At 29.3% G+C, this 20,668-nt stretch overlaps 1 protein-coding gene across 2 annotated transcripts in view; it reads left to right on the top strand.

Annotated features, from left to right (window-relative positions):
* Positions 1-680: 680 nt before the first annotated feature.
* Positions 681-20,668, top strand: part of LOC107438476 (glycogenin 1) — a 31,886-nt gene continuing 11,898 nt past the window's right edge. The window contains exons 1-3 of one of the 2 annotated variants that reach the window (XM_016050780.4): positions 681-1,244; positions 15,064-15,205; positions 19,239-19,413. In XM_016050780.4, coding sequence (XP_015906266.1) covers position 1,244; positions 15,064-15,205; positions 19,239-19,413 — 318 coding nt within the window. In that variant the 5' untranslated portion in view covers positions 681-1,243. Of the gene's footprint in view, positions 1,245-12,372; positions 12,634-15,063; positions 15,206-19,238; positions 19,414-20,668 lie in introns of those variants that run through there. The other variant, XM_016050779.3, reaches the window with a different exon arrangement.

Raw genomic sequence — 20,668 nt, 5'->3', positions numbered from 1 at the left:
GTGTTTTCATCCCTCATTTGTGATTCAAGAGGTTTTGATATCGTTTTTATTTCTTGTTTGCTTAAATATTTATTTGTGATCCTTAAACTATAACCTTTTTTACTTCATTTTTTATAAGGATTCTAAAAATATTTATTGTGGATGGTAATTACTAACACCCTGAATATTATATATATATATGATTTTTTTTTTCTCATCGGTAGCAAAAATGTGTTAGAAATTAATGCAACTATTACGCGAAAAACTTATTATTTATTACAATTTTTTTCGTTTTTGATATTTAATTTTAATATATATGTGTTAACATTAAACATTATATTATTTCGTTTACTACTAAAATTAAAAAATAGTCTTGACAAATTTTTTTTGTTGTTTTAAATATTTTAAATTTGTGAAGAAATTTTTTTTTAATGTTTTGAATTTATGAAAAAAAAATTTATGAGTCATCTTTATGAACCACTTCTCCCATTTTCATTCCCTACGTTCACAGAATATTCTTTGAAAACGGACACACTACTATATTTAATGTAAAATAGTGAAATTGTCAAGAAATTTTTTTTATTTTTTATTAATGTGGAATTTGCATCTTTCAATTACTCTTAGTAAAAAAGAGCATAATAATTACTCAGAAAAATACAGGCTTTCATTTTTTAAGAGCATGTGGCTTTAGTTAGAATTTTATTCCCAATTTTCTCCTCAGCTGATAAGACGCCGATAAATTGACGTCATTGCTACGATCAAGCTCCCGCGTTAACAGCAATGCAAGTTCAAAATATATAATAGTAAAAATACGCGAATTTTATTTCGTAACACTACTCCACGTTTTGCTTATTCAAATTTAATCTACTTTTTTCTTCTTTTACGTATCACGTGGTTATCAGGAAAGTAACTTCTAACGTTTTGAATTGAAGGCGAAAGAGCAGACGATCTTAGAAAAACACGCAGAAGGCCGAGCTATTTTCAGTCTTGGAAAGTGATAGGGAATAAAAAAAAAATACTCTTCATTCTCAAGTTCTTTTCTTGTGGGCGTTGTTCGCCAGATGTGAATTGGTGCATAAATCGAAAAGTTTCAAACTTATTTATCTTGTCTATTTGAAAGAAATAGCAAATTAATTTCAGTTCGTAGAATATTAAAGAAAGAACAATAAGTGACGTCACTGACACGTGACACAATTTATTTGCTGATTATCACTGGAAGGATTATAATTTGCTACTAGTGACAATAGAAGTCGAATTCTTCCGTAGTAAGTTTGTTTTCTTTCTTTTTTATTGAACAAATATTGCTTAATGTTTTTTTATTGTATGTTTCATCATAAAATTTAGTTTCTCTATACAATTACTTCCATTGGAATCGTAGAATGATATTCCTCAACACATTTTTATAGATCATGTTTGTTTGGAAGGGAAAAAATTATATTATTTTTTAGAAAAATTTATATTAAAATAAAGGATGAGCTCCCAGCCAAATTTGTCATATTAACTATATTTTTAAATCGGTTCTTTTATATTTGATTAGTATATCAGTTTAAAGAACATTTAAGTTCAAAAAATGAAAACATTTTATATAATTTTAAAGCTTAATAAAATGCCGAATAAAAAATTTATAATTTCTTAATATGGAATATATCATTCAACATATTTTGTATACATCTAAGCAGAGGGCAAATAAGTGTTAAATTAGGTCTATGCTCTAATCAAAATGTCAGACCTTAGCAAACCTATTAACTTTTCTAAAAAAAGTCTGGTGTTCACTGTGGCAGTTTAATTTTCCAAGTACTAATTTATAATGCACATAATTTAATTTTATTAAAGAAACATGTAACATTTTAACACCCAAATTGTTTATAAGATTTTTGATCATTGACAGTGATAATAAAATTAAAATTTTAAAAAATGTGAAACTTTAATTGAAGTATTTCTAAATAGCCTTTTTTACTGTACGAAGTTAATAAGGAAATAAATACAAATACTACCATCTTGTAAATTCTTCTCTCTTTTTAATTTATATTTTTTGTGGATGGGAAATATTATTGTGTAATTAACCGATTAGACGATAAAGGATCAAAATTTTGTTAGCTAAAACTGGATTTACTTTATGAAGTAATGTAAATTTATTTTATAGTAATATTTTGACTTATACTTATCAAGTATGGTCATATTTAATGTCCAATTTTGATGGGTTTTTTTGAAAAACTCTTAAATGGAATTTTACAATATTTATTTATTATTAATTTTTTTTACTGTCTTATATTTTCAAAAACTCATAAACATGGGAGGATTTCGGAATTTTCAAAGTTTTGGTAGTTGAAATACAAAATTTAGAAAGCTCCTAAAACTTCTTTTCACTATAAATTAAAAGACTCTACACGACATTAAAAATATTTGTGAAGCTGATATGATGTTATAAAAGGTTCTACAAGGCATTAAACATATTTACAAAAAGGGAGCAAATTACTGAAAACTATAGATATAATAGTTATAATTAAGATTACCTCTCATTTGGATTAATATTTATTACATGGTTTTAGTAAATGCTTATATTTTATTTTTTAAATTTTTTATTCGAATCAGTATTTAAATACTGATAATTGAGAAAGAATATTTAGATAATGCAAGAGTATTTCGTGTATTTATCTGTTTGGTATTATGCTTTCACCTGTATAAATGTACATTTAAATCGATCGATAGATTAACAATCACTTATATTTGTTTGAATGTCAAATTAGTTTTGATAACTATTATTGCTGGATTGTATTTATTTTATTAATTGCGTAATGTTTACTTTTAATTTTTGGTTTCATATATATATACTGTAACATTTAAATANTATATATTGCATTAATATTGCAGTTAAATTTATTTATTTTTATAAATTGAAAAATTATGATAACATTGTAAGACATATTGTAGGTAGGGAGAAGGATTACCGTTGTGCTAAAGTTTAAAGGATTAAAAAAAAGTGCTAAATGTAGAAAATACTTATAAATAAAAGTTTAGTAGATTGTAGCGAAAGTTGTCCTTGGGGGGGCCATGGCAGCTCAGGGGATAGAGCGTTCGCCTTCCACTGGTGTAAACCGGGTTCGATTCCCAGCGATGAGTCGATGCGACCACAGTGCTGACGTAAAATATCCTCAATGGTAGGCAGATATGGGTTAGTCCTCCCCCCCTTATCGTCAGGCCATGCAGGTTTTCGTAGTTTTCCTCTCCAAGTAACGCAAATGAGGGTTAGTTCTATCAAAACGCTCTCCGCGATGGCAAACTTTCTCCCTATACTTGATCTCGCCATTTTTCAAAAACCATTTTCTACTCCCCGTTTTTTAAATTTATTCTCCCTTAGGCCGGTGGTAACTGTTACTTTTGCCCAATATCATCTACAATTTTTACTTTTAGAGGCGAAAGACTTGGAGGCCTGTTCTCGGAGCAGGTGACGAAAAATTTTAGTGATAATTTTCATCATCCTGTTGCATTAATTTCGATAAAACTTTAATCTCTGATTGAACAGAGCTGAGAAATCAGTGGCTTCACCATAAAATGCTAATTCAGAAATTGTTAATTTTCATTAATCAACAATTTTTTATGAACAATCGGAGCGATATATTTTATTCTTTTAGATTCGATAACGATTTTTTTTTGTATTACAATACAATTTATAAAAGAATGAATATGACAAATATATTTTTCGTAATATTCGAAAGGACAACTAAAATTTATTCCGGTTTGCCCCAAAATAGGAAAATTATATTATGGTAAAACTTTTAAAACTATTTGTATAATTGTAGACGTTTTCGATTTGAATACTCACCACTAGTTGTCTTTAAATTTGGCATTCTTTCAACTTCCTCAATAGTTACGTAACTGATTTATTTTCCGACCTACTTTTTTTTTATATTTGAGTTTGCAAAATTTTTCTACACACTATTTGTAATTCTCTTCTACTAAGAATTATTCCAGAAAATATTCCCTAAATTACCTGTAAAAAACTTCATTTGCTTCAGCCGCATATAAATGGCAAATATTTATACATTTCTGAATTATTAATATATTTTTAAAGTAAATGAAGTTTTTAATCGGGTAACGTCTGTTTCAGTTTCTTGGAATTATTTATAAATCCTTCCCTAATATATTTCCATTAATTATTTAAAATAACCGGCATTATTAAAAAAAAAATTTGACTGAAGATTTTTTTTTTTTAGAATTACTTCTCAAAATTTTTTAATATATTTTTAAAGGAGATCATTTCTATGACTAACTTTTAAAGTAAAAGTTGAAGTTAAGAGTTAAAGAAAAAAAAAAAAATTCTTTTTACTGACTCAAACGATTTGTTTCCCAAAAGAAACAAAATGATAAATATTTTTTTCCTTCAAAGTAAACGGATTTTTTTTGCTGACTGAAATTATTTGCCCACCCCCCTTCAGAAAGAAGCGGTAAATATACCTTTTAACGTTATTTAGTACGTTTATTTTAACAAACATAACATTGTATATAAAACAGGTAGCAATGATTTCTTTGAAATTCTTCCAGAAGCATTTATTCCTTGAACTCCTTTCTCGGTATTTCTGCAACAAAAAAATATTATTTCTGTTTAAAAAAAAAATTTAAAAATCAATTCAAATAGTTCTAGCCATGCTCGAAAGAAAAATGACTTGTAATTACAGATAACATAAAAAGTAATTTGCTTTTTTTATGTCTTTAGTTTTGATATATTAAAAAACGATTTAAATATTATTCTGCAAGCATTTTAACTAAATTTAAACTAGTTTAAAATGAATTTAACAAATGAATGAAGTTTTAAAGTCCTTTAAATTTTACATGTTTCGTATTTAAAAAAAATTGCATCATGCATAATTTTTTAATACAAAAATATATTAAATACGTGATTTACTAGAGTTTTGTTTCTCATACTTTTTTTTCAAAGTCTCTTGATTTACAAAATTGAACTAACTGATATTGTAAGATGTTATTCATTTCACATGAGTAGCGTTCTAGACCAGAGTTACATAAAATTTTTTATTTATTTTCATTTTTGGATTAAATTTTGAGAAGTAAAGCTTTAAAAAAGTATTATTTTAATCGCGTTAATCTATTTCTTTGTACTATTATTTACTAATTTTACTACATACTCATAACATTCGCAAACATTTCAACAGACAGTTAGTTTTTACTTTAATTTTTTTTTTGTTTCTAAATGTATAGTTATTTGTTTTCCTGCAACAGGGTTATTAATTCTTTTAAAATCTTTATCTTAACAAATAAAATTTTTATTTGAAATTTCTAAATAGATGAGGTTCTAAAATTTTTTTTTGCAATTTAAAATTAAATGTGTTTCAAATAATTCAATTTATGATTAAAAAAAGCTAAATTATTTACCAATAATTTAATTTAGCAAATTATATTAAAATATATAATTTTATTTTGTTAAGTCACCTGCGGAGCCACTAAATATAAAAATAATTGTATTCCTTTTACAAGCTCTCGCTTCTCAGTTTCCCGTTGACCCCATTTTCATTAATTAAATAAAATTCAATTATCCAAAAAATTAATCTTAAAATACTTGACTGAAATGTTTAACAAAGCTACAAAGGTAACATAACGTGAACGTATTATGAATAAAATTACGTTTTAATCCAATAGAATAGTCACTTTATGGTGCTACAAATTAAATAAATTTTATGCCACTGACGTGAAAGGTCTAATTTTATTATAAAGTTATACAGTGAAAAAAAAAGTGTTTAGATCCATACATGGTTTGAACAATAACTCCTATACTCATATATCCAAAAGTACTTGGAGCCAGAATCCAGATCTATTTGGAATAATCGAAATATTGATTAAACTCATTGTTTAATCTTTTTTTCATCAATAAACTCTGAAAATAGAGGATTCTTTTTTAATTTTGAGACTGCTTTTTGACATGATCAAAAACCTGTCGAAATATGTAATAAATTGGCAAAATACGTCGAAAACTGTCAAAAACCTGGGGCAAGTTTCTTTTTTGAAATTGGAGACATTTTATTAGATACTAAATCATACAGAATACTTGCATTTCATACTATATGATTTATATCTATTATATGTGACATATTTATTACATATTATATTATAAAAAATGTACCCAAAATCATTGAAATTACTAATTGACTTTTCTAATGGTATTCTTAATACTTTAAGGCCCATATTATAACAATTTGGTTTATACGAGTATTATTGGTAATAACTATGAGTTGTTAATCATATCAATTTAAATAATGATTTTAATTCTTTTATGGCGAAATTTTATATGATTTTTTAGATTAAGTTGAATTAAAGAGTTCGTCAATATCTGATAACTATTTTCTGATCTCAACGTTTTTTTTTTATTCTCAATATTTGTTGTTATTAATTGCATTCAGGGAAGCAGAATATGTCTGACCGTGCGAATAAAGCTTTTTAGAAAATATAGACAGCCTTGGGGGAAATTTTTGGTCTAAAGCAATTCCTTCAAAACTTTTTGTTAAAATTGTCACTTTTGCAAAAAACATTTCTTATTCAAAAAACACATGTCAATTTGTGTATTTATTAATTTAAGTTCCTTAATTTTAATTCATTAAATTATTACTATTTCAATATATTTTGACTCTAACGACGTAAGAAAATTGAACGCTTTGAGCTCAATAAATGTAACTAGCTATTTTTGCTTCTCTAGTTCTATTTAAAAATGTGAGGAAGTTAAAAAGTAAGCCGTCTCATCAACTTCCTCAGCTTCATTTGGCAAGGTGTGATAAAAATCTTGTTGGGGTCATACAGATGCTTCCTCGTGTTAAACAAATGCACTTCTGTCAATTACGTGTTAAAGAATAGGTTTTGAATTTCTATTATGCAGAAGAGAATGCTTATGTATTTTATCATACTTAATGAGTCATTTTATTTAAGCAAGCTGTTAACGCTATTTTTTTTATTTCGTTTGTATTTTGCTTTCGTGTTTGACGATGGAATATTGCAATTAAGATTTCTTCTCGATTAGTTAGAGCAGTAATTCCCAAATGGTGTTCTGTGGAACTCTAGGGTATCGTGGAAGAGACTATTTTTAAAGTTTTTTTTTTTTAATCATTTTTGAAATCTTGTACTATATTTAGATTCTATGACAGTGGGGAACCAATTTTTTTCGATTTACACTAGCTGAGATTTTTTAACAAATCTGATATAGGTTTTCCCTCCCCAAAATATACTAAAATGACATTTTTAGTATATTTTTATCGAAATATACAAGTTTAAAAACGTTATGTGTATAAGAAGAGGCTAAAAAAATGTCATTTTAAAAAATCTAGCTGTAGTAGCGAAACTAATGTCAGATTTAAAATTACCACATCAGAATTAGGCAATATAAACATGAGTATAAATGTAGCAAAAAAGTTATTCCCCAGTATAATCTATTATTAATTTATTATTTAGATCGACTTTACAAGATTAAAATAAAATTCTAATGAAAGCGAATCGGAATATTTTTTTTATATAATTATGAAAATGACATGCAATCGTGCAAATTGCAATAGTGTTTAACATTGCGCTTTTCAAATCATTACTCTGTTTAATTAAATTTAAAAAGTCTAAAAGCCAAAATAAAGTACCGTCATGTGGGGCTACTTTGTGCAAATTCGAATTTGGCACTTTTCAAGTGCTGCTATTCAGTATTATGTTTTTTTCACGTTAAAAATGTGTGGAATTTGTAGATAGAAGTCTCCACTATTACTACAAACATTTTTTCGAATTTTAAAACAATCTCTGAGTGTGTTTTGTTAATCCAATGTCAACAACTTTCCGAAAACGTCGGTTGTCGAAAAGTGTACGTGGAAACTTTACCTGTGAAATGCAAAGACGTTAATAAAACAATTGTCGTAAGTGCAAAATTTTTTATTTATTAATAAACAATTATATCATGTTAGGGTTAAAAAAATTAGAAAATTAATAACAAATAAACGGAAAATGAAAAAAAATGCACCGTGGGGCTACTTTGTGCAAAGTTTCATTCGTTTCTTTTTTCGACAGAAAAATTGTTAGACGTTATAAAAAAAAAATACCTGGAGCGAGAAATTATCGCGATTACACTTTAGAAAGGCTGCAACAATGTTTGCAAGGAGTTACTGGTGGTTTGTCGATTGCAGAAGCTTCTCGGAAGTACAAAATCCACCGAAATACTATCTCTAATAAAATTCACAAGAATCACGTGAAAAGTGCTGGTAAACTATTTTTCTTCTACAAAGATTTTTCTAATGAATTAATCAAAAGATTTAGCACATAAAAATATATTTTATAGGACATTAGGTGATTTTGACAGAAACTGAAGAGCAAGTTCTGTCATGTTCATTCAAGCATGTTATGTTCAAATTTGTCAATATTATAAATGTTAATGAATATGTAATAATTATTATTTTTTAAATTTTATCCATTTCAATGTTCAAAAATGTGTATGGTTTCTTTTTGTTTAAACTCAAATGTTTTGAAATAGACATTCTTTTTAAGAAAAAATTCTTTATAAAAAATGGTATTTTAACGCTGAAAATTATTATCAAACTAATATCTTTTCATATCTTGATGTTTTTGTTATTAAAAATGTCAACAATTAACTTTTTTAACAATTTTATATCAATACTAGGGGGCAAAGCCCCCTGTTCGCTACCGCTCACCAACCCCAATGATTGCTTCGCAATAATTGCTTTTTCTTGGCAGAAAACAGTTTTCCCACTAAAGTTAAAAATATTCACTTAACATGTATGTACTAAAAGGAATTCTGTTTANTCACTATATCTGTTCCGCAGGCAATTTAACTAATGGTTCCCAAACTCCTCCCTTTTATTACACATTATTTAAATAAATGACTGAAAAATATTATTTAGTAGCGAAAAATGTGTTATTTTTCATTACTCTTCGTTTTGCTTACAGGAAGAAAAAAAAAAATTTAGTAATCTTTAGCTGATGAGCAATTTTGACAGAAAATTCATATTGATCCCACTGACACCTTACAGGTGCACTATCTGCTTGGTTTATTTAGGGATGGGAAAGTGAGATAAAAGAAGCCTATCGTTAAATTCCCCTCTATAGATGGTTTTAAAAATCGGTATATGTATTTATTTTAAAGTAAAAATTTCAAAATTAATACAAAAAAAATGAAGAAAAACATTAGTTGAAGACAGAAAAAAGTTCATTATATCCAACTTCCTCACTTTTTTGGTTCACTATATCCACAAAAAATTACATTATACGTGTATAGCAAGGCACAGGACGTAACATTTCGTTCACTATATCCGGGAGTTCACTATAAACCGTGTTCACTATAGCGGGGTTTGACTGTAGTACAAATGCCAATATTGATCAAATTCACTCGTCTGAGTCCAGTTATAAATATAATATTGATAAATTTTACTAAAGTTTGAATTAACATAGTTTTTTTACATGTCAAAGTTCAAAAACTGCGAAATCCTGCACAAAGCCCCACATGATGGTAGTCATTTTAAAGTCCAATACGTTAGTCTTCATTTGCTTTACTTCTGAAGTCTGGGTTCCGTCAAAAGAAGGTAGATTAGAGTTCTGTAGCCTGTACTTAGCATTTCGGAATTGTTTTCCCTAATCTACCTGATCTAATATAAAATTATTTTTCATTAGGTAATAACAATTAATAAGTATTTAAAAGACTTTTTTTGTTATTTTTTGTAGTTTATAATAGATTTTATTTTTATTTTCTATTTTTTTTAATTATTTTCTTTATATTTTTAGGTTTTTTTTTAATGTGTGATTTAAAAATGAAATAGGAACGAAAAAAATTAAACTTTATTAACAGTGCGATGGAAAATTTGCACTCCCCGTTTTTGGCGTTTAAATTGAGTATTCATTGTTAGATCGCCAGTCATAATTAAACTTAAGCAAATGTATCTTTTGTTGTTTTTTCATAAGTTAATGTTCATTTTACTTAACTACTGCTTTACCTAACTGAAGCGACTTCATAACCTCCACGACTTGAAACTTGATATTTAACTTACATAAGTTAGTGATTAATAAGATTATTCTTTGGAGAAATCGATATCGATTTTCGCTTTATTGAAAAAATTGGCTTTTATAATGTTAACACATTTTCATAATATGTATCAATGAAATCTCTTTTATTGATCGAATAGAAATCAGAATAAATTCGTTTTTAATTCCGATCACCCTATTTCACTTGATCTATTATTTTTAATCTGTGAAAATTCAAAACTTCAGTAATTGCCGTCAGACAGCAATTTTCACTTTGTTTACCATCACTACGACTGAATTGTAATTTTAAGTAAAAATGACAATTAGTAATGCAATGATGATTTCCATGTCTATGTCCATAGTAGTTTGGTGTGTATTCAATGCAACTGGCTCACTATATTTAAAAGTTGTAAGCTATACCAGTGCGTGTTCAACTTAACTTTACACTTTGTTAACCGTTTACAACTGGTATGGTCACTAAAGCATGAATTTCAAAACTATACGTTTTTTTTTTATCCATTTACGACTAGCATGGTTTCGAAACCTCAAAAAAGAAATTTAACTGAATATTATAGCCAGGCTTTTCGTTAGGTAATGGACATTAGAGTTAGGTTGTGGTTTATCAAATGAACCGTGAAACCTATCGTAAGAGATGGGAAGTCGTACTAGACTTTGGTATTAAATAGCTTTATGGTACTGTCATCCTTGCGTGAATGAGATTTTCGTATTCGAATAGTCTAAGTTTATGAAATAGTGAGTGCAGGACACTGGAAACTGTTCATGTGTTGAAAGGAATGGAGGAAATATTCTGCTGACAAGGCTAGGACTCGAACCCCCGTTCTGTCGGTCATAAAATTGACAGATTAGCCCTCTCGGCTGCAAGGAATTAAGTGGCTTCATTTGATGAGTCCTTTTTTACACAATTTTATTCTGTGTGTGCTTTACGCTATATTTCGTTTTGCTGTGCATAAACTATATGAGCTAGAAACTTGTAATTACGAAGGAATGCAGAATGTTCAAGGAACATGATATAATAAGCTAATCTAAGAAACTTAATTTTCTTAGAAATTATCAATTGTTTAACATTTAAAATATTTCATTTATAACTATTTACTTAGTGGCATAGTCTGTGTTCGTAATTTTAATTTTTAATTAGCAGTTTATTTTTCAAATCCACGTAATCGTTTATTTCGTAACTATTAACATATTAACTAAATGTTCTTTGATAAAATTATATGAACAAAATAATCTCTTATTTTTTGAAAAATATAGCCTTTTAAGGGAAAGAAACAATAGTGAAAGTAAAGCAATCACGGGCAGGGCCTTCTAAAAAATATACAAAGTTAAATAGAGATATAGATAAAATCGAAGACTTGCTTTATTTTGAGCATGCCTGGCATTTTTTCATAGTTTTATTATTAATAATCTTAAATTAGGTTATATAGATTAGGTTATATCAGGAAGTTAAATTCACAATCCTGGAGATGAATCTAGTCTTGTTTTGAATTTGTTTTTGGTGTATAAACATAAGCGAAAAATAATTAAATGAGCCGAATTATGACTAAAACTAAAAACTGCAATAAACATTGAAAATGGTTGCGAAGAAAACATATTTCTTTATTAAAAATTTAGTTGTTTTATTTTAGTTTGAAAAACTAAAATACTAATGCAATATTTAATAAATACACGTCCTTTTCATAGTTCATTCAATACATTGTTATTTGAAAAATCCTAAAATTTTTTTCCATGTGCTATTTTTTTTATTGGCATTTTACTTCAATGATATCATAAAGACAACCAAAATATTAAGTAAATAGGTCATGGATAACATCTAAATGTAATTAATTGGTTTCAAAAATGTTCTTAAAAAGAAGTCCCAACTTTCCGATTCGTTTAACTCTTCTACGGAACCTTAAAGTACCGCGGAACCCTATTTGGAAATCGCTGTACTAGAACCCAACAGTCTTAATTGTGGGAAAATTAACATCAATTTAAGGTTAATACAACGTTTTACGATCATTGCTTCAACGTTAAAATAAATGCATTACATAAGATTTTTAAGATGCGAGGAGGCAGTGACCTAACTTTCTGTTGACATACTTAAGAGATAAAAAGGAGATAATTTATTTTTAAGTTTCAGTTTGTTTTAGAAGTTTAAAAAAATTCTGTGACGGAAGGAAGGAAGGAAGGAGACGCTCACTAAGTATTAGGCTATCTTCTTTCGTTATAATAAATTTGGTCCCGATAATGCGTATGTTAACCAATAACTATAACCTGATAATACGTACGTTAACCGATAACTATAACATCCTGTTCATAAAATTGAAATGAGTTTAGATATTTTTAGATATTTATTCATCTTAAAATTGAATGATTGGAATTTCCATTGGTTGTAATTCGCGTTGAGCGCATGAATCATACGTTTGCTAACAGGATAGAAGGCAAATCAAGTAGTCTCTAACCATTGATAATAAGTGATAATAAATAATTTCACGATAAGAGTTGTAATATTAGTGTGGAAATATATCTTATCTCTTTAAAAAAAGATAATTTAAAAGTAAAAAAAGTAAGTTTGACAAAGAATCTTTCTTTTTCATGCCCAGGATCGGTTGCGGTAACAAGCATTTTCAAATCTTCTCAATACGAAAAGTAATTATGTTATAATTTCTTTTTAATTAAAAATGTATCTGTTTATATATTGTGTACTTTTTTCTAGTTTTATTTTTTTTAACCATTCTTTTTGTTTCTTCTCTTTTCCGTATTAATTTCAAACTTAATTGAGATGCTTTTGAACTTTTTATCCTTGTAATTCTTTGTTATCATTTACATGCATCTATATTTTATTTTATAACTGTCGTTGAACAGCCGACCGAATTTTCAGTTTACGACTACCACTTTTTATCCGTCGTTGAACAGTCGACCCAATCTTGGGTTTACGACTACTAATGTTCAACTCCGTAACCTTGTAATTTTGAACCAATCCAGAAGACAAGGAAACTCCTGGATCAGTACCCCCAGAGGTTTTGATTTGTTATGGGAACTTAGAGGACTTTGAGACTCGACAAATTTAATATGCATCAGTCACCATTTACAACACACGGTCTTCGGTCTTCGGGAATTGAACCCACGAACTCTTGGACATGGGCCCAACTACGACTACCATTGTTCAACTCCGTTTCCCTGCAATTTTGAAACCATTTCAGAAGACAAGGCAACTCCTGAATCAAGTATTGAGAGAAATTTGCCTTCGCATAGAATTTTTTAATATAACTAACCCGCATTTGCGTTATAGAGAGAGGAAATTCACGAAATCGACTCACGGTTAGCCTGACGGTCTGACTGAGGATAATTTACGTCAGCACTGTGGTCGGTGCGAGCCGGGTGTGGAATTCGAATCAACCAGCCATTGCCAGGATTCGAACCCGGTTTACCTGATTGGGAGGAGAGCACTTTATCCTCTGAGCCACAGCAGCTCATTTATCTACATTTATAGCGTTTAGTAAGCACTGTCTTTAATATATATTTTTAAAATTCTTGTCAAAAATAAAGTAAAAGGCATTTGCTTATTAAGGATCGCAGTTGTCAATGTCCGTGTTTTGCAAGCAGTGTCCCAAAACTCAAAAATCTGGAACAAAACTACATAATTTTACCTTAAGTTACATTCTAAAGCACTGGAACTTATTTAGAATGTTTCAGAGAATGGATATCTAACTCTAAATCCGTACACTTGTGGTTTGAAAATAGACGGTTTTCCTTTTTTTTACGGTATTTCATAAATTAGTAACAATTTTTTATAATTCTTGGCGCAGATTGCATTCCAGAAATGAGAAACAAATTTCCTTAAAAATAATTATATTTTCCTCCAATTATGCGATTTCACTGTTTTGTCAGGTTTAGTTTATAACTCCATTTTTCCTGAATCGTTCATAATGAACTTTCATTTGAGTGCAGCATAGTCGCATCCCCTAAACTCTGCATTCATAAGCTATTACATTAGTATTAATGTACATTAAGATTTTCATATTATTTATAAAAGATAAAGTGTCTTTCACTCCTATGACGTTTTGCTCTTTTGGCATACTTCTTTAGTGTTCTCTGTGCGGAGTTTGTAATTTGCGCTTCAAAAGATTTAAAAGTATTAAAACATTTAAAAATAATTCCTACTTTTTTATTTTTTTTTAAAGATCATTCAAATTTAAGAGACAAATGTGAATATTCAAGAAAAAAGATTTTTTGCAGCAATTAGAAAAAAAATTCTACTAATCAAACCTAATTCATCAGTGAAAATTTGTTCATAAACTTCATGGATGCATGATGAATCTCGTATTTAATATATAGTGATTGAGTTATTCATTTTTGAAGGAGAATTACGTGGCAGCAATTTAATTGCTGCAAATGTCATCATACGGATGGGGAGCTTATTTTAAGTTATTGTGCATTTTCGTAACTTTTATTTATCTGAATTATTTTAATTTTCATTTTTTTTTAATAATAGTATCAAACAGTCAAGACGTGGCTGTTTATCACGATTTACTGATTTGTCAATTTGCAATAAAATTAGCAAGCTCGCAAAGTTGTTCGCTTAATCAACAACTACGATAAAACGAGGCAATTTTTGACAACTTTTATTAAAAAATCATAAAATTAAAATTCATTCAGCCATTCTCTAGTGGCGAGTGCGAGGACATTTCCGATCATGGGTATTCTCATTCCTTAAAATGTGCCCCCCTCCAAGTGTGCATTCGATATACTGACTCCCCATTTAGAACCGAAGAGTTATGTAGTTGTTCTGAAAGCTAGGAGGATACTAACAATACCCGATAAAGAAAGTTAAAATTCCAGTGGGCAATATTCGATTTTGTATTTATAATTTTTTTTTAAACTTTTCTAATGAAATTACTGTTTTTAAACAAGAAGGCATATTTTTTTTTTACGAAAAGTCCTGCTGCAGATAAATGCACAATAGTGCATGTATTTCCCTTAAATAAATAATAAATAAATAATTAAAATAAAATAAATGCAACTATAATTTATCATTATTTGTATTATTGGTTTTGAATAAATTTATTCTCTTTTTAGTGGATAAGCAAGCTTTTGTAACCTGTGTCACAAATGACACGTATGCTTTGGGAGCTTTGGTTCTTGCTCAGAGTCTGAGGAATGTTCAGACAACCAAAAAATTAGCCGTCATCATTACCCCACACGTCTCAGAGAAAATACGGTGAGTGACAGTTTTCCTTTTTTTTTTACTGTATTTTTATTAACTTTTTTTCATGAAGTCCTATTGTGAACTGATTGCAAGACACAGTTCCCAACAAATCACAGAAATCAAACATCTCAGGCAGCGATCAGGTCGGGCTATGTTTTTATATTGCCATGTAAATATAGTTGTGGAAACCAGCTTGATAATTAAAGTTTTTTTATCAATTGTCACGAACTTTTTTTAAAACTAAGTTTCAATGTTATATATTCAACAGAAACCTGTAATAAAATTAAGGATGACGCATTTCTCTAAGCGTTAGATTTGTTTACTTATCGCCAGCTGAGTATTTGTGAGAGTTTGAGCTCGACCTTTATTAGTTTGTAACTTCGATCTGGATATGCAATATAAAATATCTCGTGATCGAAATTCGTAAAAAGTGATATCTTATCACACTGACACTCTCAAAATGCAAGAAATCTGTGGCATACAAAAGATAAGATTTAGTGGATTTGAAATATACATTGATTTAGAGTAGTTATAATTAACTCTTTGCACTTATCTTTAGGAGGACTTTTCAAAAAAATACTGATACAAGGATTCTTAGATACCCTTGTGTAGCAATTCTCAAATAGTATTCCACGGAACCCTAGGGTTCCGTGGAAGAGTTAAAGGGGTTCCAATAGCTGGGAATTTTTTAAAATCATTTTTAAACCTGTAATCATATTTGGATCCAATCAATAATCTATTATTTACTCAATACTTCGGTTGTCTTTACGAAGTTATTTAAAGGAAAATGCAAATAAAAAGAAATAGCATTTTCTTAAACAATATTGAATAAAAGAAAGCATACATTTATAAAAAAATTTCATTAGTGTTTCGCATCGCGCTTTTAAAAATCAAAATTAATTATTTTTACTCTTTAATAAAGAAATTTGTTTCCCTAATAACCATTTTCAACGCAGAATTTTTTTGTGGTAGTTTTTTTAAGTTCTCATTTCAACGAAAATAATACTTTGGCTTATTTTATTCATTTTCATTTATTTTATTCATATAACTTACATAAATGTATCAAAAAGAAATTTTTTTCAATACTAGACTGCATTAAAATCCAGGACTGTGAATTCAACTGTCGGATATAATACCTAATTGAAAAGTTAAGTGATAAAACTATAAAATCATTTCATTTTTCTTATGAAATATTTTCAAAATAAAGCATTCTTCTATTTGTCAATGCGTTCATAGTTGTCTTTATTTTATAAAATCAGGGTTCCGCCGAAAGAAGGTTGATCATTCGGGGTTCCGTAGCCGAGGGAAAAAAAATTGGGAACCGCTGTCCTAGAGTTTTTTTCCAGTTTTTATTCCCAATTTCGTTTTTGCCGAAGCCTTACTGTTAGCTTAAAACAAAGTTTGTTTTGCTACTTCATTAGGCCGTTTTAATTAAAAGCTGTTAAACCTTTGACGCAGATAGGAAACCGGTGTCGCTTTTATATTTTTTTTTCTGGCGCTCTAATTGCAGGCAAAAATATATTTTGGTGTTTCTTATTTATAAACGAAAGTAATAGTTACTAAAAATATCTGTAAAACTATCAGAATTATTTTTGTACTAAAATATAAAATTTAAAAAAAAATCGCAATAATTATTTTTTTTATATTTAAAAATTTATCAACAGCTGATTTTGTAAATTAAAGAAATTTCAATGATGTATAACTGTTTCTCTTAGATTTAAATAACTGCAAATAAGTTCAAATTTGAAAAATCATAGTTTGGAAGATTTTACTGGTATCTCATGCTTTATTTCATAACCATGATTATTCAAGTGCTAAAAATAATACATTTTACATATTTTAACCTAATTAATGAAAATAAGAAAAAAAGTATGTTTGTTAAAAATTCTGCGTCAAAGGGTTAAGCTGTTGCCTGTTCTTCGTGACGTTGAACTAAATATTTCATCATTACTAATATTTTCCAAATAATTTATTTTATTCTTCGAATATTATTTTTTTTCATTCCATTTTAACAAATAAAATTTGTCGAAAAACATACAGTTTACTTATCAATACTTTTAAAGGTGTTTACTAAGTGAAATGAGAGGTTTCACGATCCCCAAATGCTTTAGGCGTAATCTTATTTATTTTTTTAATTTTATTTTCTCATTCTTTTCCAAATGTATCTTTTATTCGATACATTTTATGCTGGGTGTCTTACTTAAATAAAGCCGCATTGATTTTGTGCCATAGCTGGACGAAAAGAAACCAAACCGAACCTAACATTTATATTAAGAAAGTTCATATCTGAACACGTATTTAAAAGGAGTACCTAATTCTCTTCGTCTGAGAGAAAAGACGCATGGAATATGGTAAAGGAGGGGGAAAATACTTGCCGTAATCAAGTCTCCAATCATAACCAAAATATCCGCTACATTCTTATGACCTAAAATATGTGACGTTGCATGCCATTTACCGATCCCAGGAGAACAATATAGCATCAATATTATGTCAAGTTTCAATGATAGCAGTGTGCAATTCTGCCACAGACTAAAACTTTCTTTTTTGTATATACTGCTTCACTGAGGATAATCCTTCAAGTTTTCTTGGAGATTGAGGTCATGAGAAAGAACAAGCCAATCATGACAATTGCACCCTGCGATCCAAATACCACCACTGTGATGATTTGGCAGCGTAAATGAAGACATCTGGAAAATCCGATGTGGATTTACAATTCTTCTTTAAAATACTACCAAATGAGCCTCTAGCTTTTTCCAGCTGTTGGCGGAAATGGCGAAAGGTTAAGTTTAGTTTATCATCATAATCGAAGACTTCTCCAAAACATCTGTGAGCCCTCACATTGCTATCCATTTGGAGAACATTTCTTTTTCTCCTCTACTGTTTTGTTTTATGTGTCCTACAACAAATGTGCGATATAAAAACAATTTAGGATAGTCCATGTTGAAAACTATCTACCAGTTAAGGCTTCAGCTATGGTGGTAAACTTAATCTAGCCCCTCCCCCAGGTTGTTTGAAGGCTGCTGAACATCAAAATCCATTTATTGTCATTTGCGGAGAGAATCGGTTGCCCAAGTTGGATTTCCCAGAAGAGAACACTGCCTCCATTTACGTTGCAATATTTTCATGGTGTTTATTTTTGGTGCATGCCATGAATGGCCCGACCGTTTACCTGATCTGTTTTCCTAAGAAACGTGAGAGTTTTCCTTATCAATAGGACTATATATGCCAAAGTTTCAGTCTGTGTCAGAATTAAAGACTTCCAAAATTGATATGAAATTGAACATATTATCAAGTTTTTGTTCTGGGATTAGTAAATGACATGTAACATAGCATATTTTAAGCGATATTAAAATGTGGAGGATATTTTGGATTTAATAAGCCTACTTCATTTCAACAGGGCACTTTTTCTCATTTCTTACTTACGAAATGTTATTTTTTTTCTTTTTTTCTAGTTCAGGTGGAGCAGGAAGTGGCTTACTACCTGTAAATATATATTTAGATATAGACTTTAGATAAATGGCTTTATGTAAGTCGGGCATTGTAGCTGGAGCACTATTTATTTTTGCTGCTTTGAGTACGTAATAGATTATTATTGCCCCAACTCAGCATAGTTGCGACATCTTGACCTTAAACTGCAAATTCAACGAGCTTAGAAAAGTGTGCAGCTATATTTCGTATGTTTCAGTTAGTGTAAGGTTCCTGCAGGTCATAAGGTTTAAAATATTAGTTTAAATTTTTATGTTAATGTATTATTCCATCGTTCCAATTTTTTTCTATTTATTCCAATATTTTTAGCCCCCTATACAGTTTACATTATAACGCTCCTCTTTTTTGGAGCAACTAATCGGGGAGTTATCCATGGTATTTCCAACATTTCTGCATGCATCTGATTTATAGTTATTTTTAAAATATAATTATGCTAAATTATGCTATGTTTGATGCTTGTGGCGTCAAAAGTTATTCTATTTTAAAATCGTCATAAGTTATTCTATCTTAAAAAATGGCTGATCTGTATGAATAAGTGTTCCCTTTGCTATGATTTCAGAGGTCTATTAGGTAATGTGTACGACTTGGTGCAGGAAGTTGACGTCTTAGACAGTAAAGATGAAGCTAACTTGGCAATTCTCACAAGGCCGGACCTTGGCGTCACTTTCACTAAGTTTCACTGTTGGCGGCTCACTCAGTTCCAAAAGTGTGTTTTCCTAGACGCAGATATTTTAGTAAGTAGAGCACATTCATCCATTTGTAACACACTCATCAACAATGCTAAAAATACAAAAGACCTTTTGGAAAAGAAAGATAAATTCTTAAAAATTCTTCGTCACAGATGTGGATCCTTAATTCCATGTCGCCAGCTTAGAAATTTTAATAGATTTTCAAACACGCACCAAACAAATGAAGGTCTGTGCGATGTCTATTTATAAAACTCGTTTCTCTTTTCAAACAAAGATTGATTCGTTCTGTCTCTTCCCACAACACACATATTTAAAGTATTATTTATTAGGGGCTCTGCCTCCTCGCTCCGTTAAGCCAACTCCCACTATTGCTTCAACCATTTTCTGTTTCTTGACTATAACCAGATTTTTATATCGAAATCAGAAAGTAGTCAATTAAACTATCCGAATAAACACAGTTTAAATTGGGAGAAAATTTAAACATAATTATTTTTCCCAATTGCCATCGCAACTGGATGCATTGTTTAAGTTCGTGTTTACTTTCTGATTACTAAAAAAAATTTAAAAATCGTTGAATGTTTTTCGAAAAAGCGATTATTTAACAGTAGTGTGGAGTACTAATTCCTAATTATTAAGAATTCCTAATCCTATTTAATTTTGTATTCTTTATTTTAATTGCGTATGTTGACTGGTCACAATTTTGTATAAGATTATATTAAAAAATAAATATACCGTATTAAGTACTTACTGTTTATAATGGGATGCCTGCAAATGACGTAGTGTGGGTATCGCGATTCTGATTGGTTGTTGAAACGTGGCATTTGTTTACGTTAGCAACTGTTCTTCCCATTCTATTTCGAGTAAACCTAACTCCTCAAGTATCAATTCTCTTAAGTGACACATTCTACATTCTTTCACAAAGATTTCAATTCTTTCAATATATATTTCTTAACTTAAAGACTGGCACGAGGTTATGTAGAACATAAAACAAAATAATTATGTATCGAAGTTGCCAGGTACACAAATCAAAAATATATCACGGTTACAGTAAAAAAATTTAAAAAATAATAAATCTTTGTTAAGTAAAAGATGCAGACGAGAAATAATTATATTTCAACAAATTTGATGTGCGATACGGCTCTGTATTTTATTTACTTTTCGTTAATTAACATTCTAACTTACGTGGAGAAACTTAGCTCAAATTTAACACGCCATTTTGCTTATAAACGATCAGCTGATGCTGACGTCATAGGTCACATGTGTGGGTATTTGTGATCTTCTTCTAGAAGTGCAAGTACCC

Source organism: Parasteatoda tepidariorum, chromosome 6 (genome assembly GCF_043381705.1).
Source record: "Parasteatoda tepidariorum isolate YZ-2023 chromosome 6, CAS_Ptep_4.0, whole genome shotgun sequence".
Lineage (NCBI taxonomy): Eukaryota > Metazoa > Arthropoda > Arachnida > Araneae > Theridiidae > Parasteatoda > Parasteatoda tepidariorum.
Note: the sequence above shows the minus strand (reverse complement) of the source record. Positions and strands in the feature narration are given on the sequence as shown.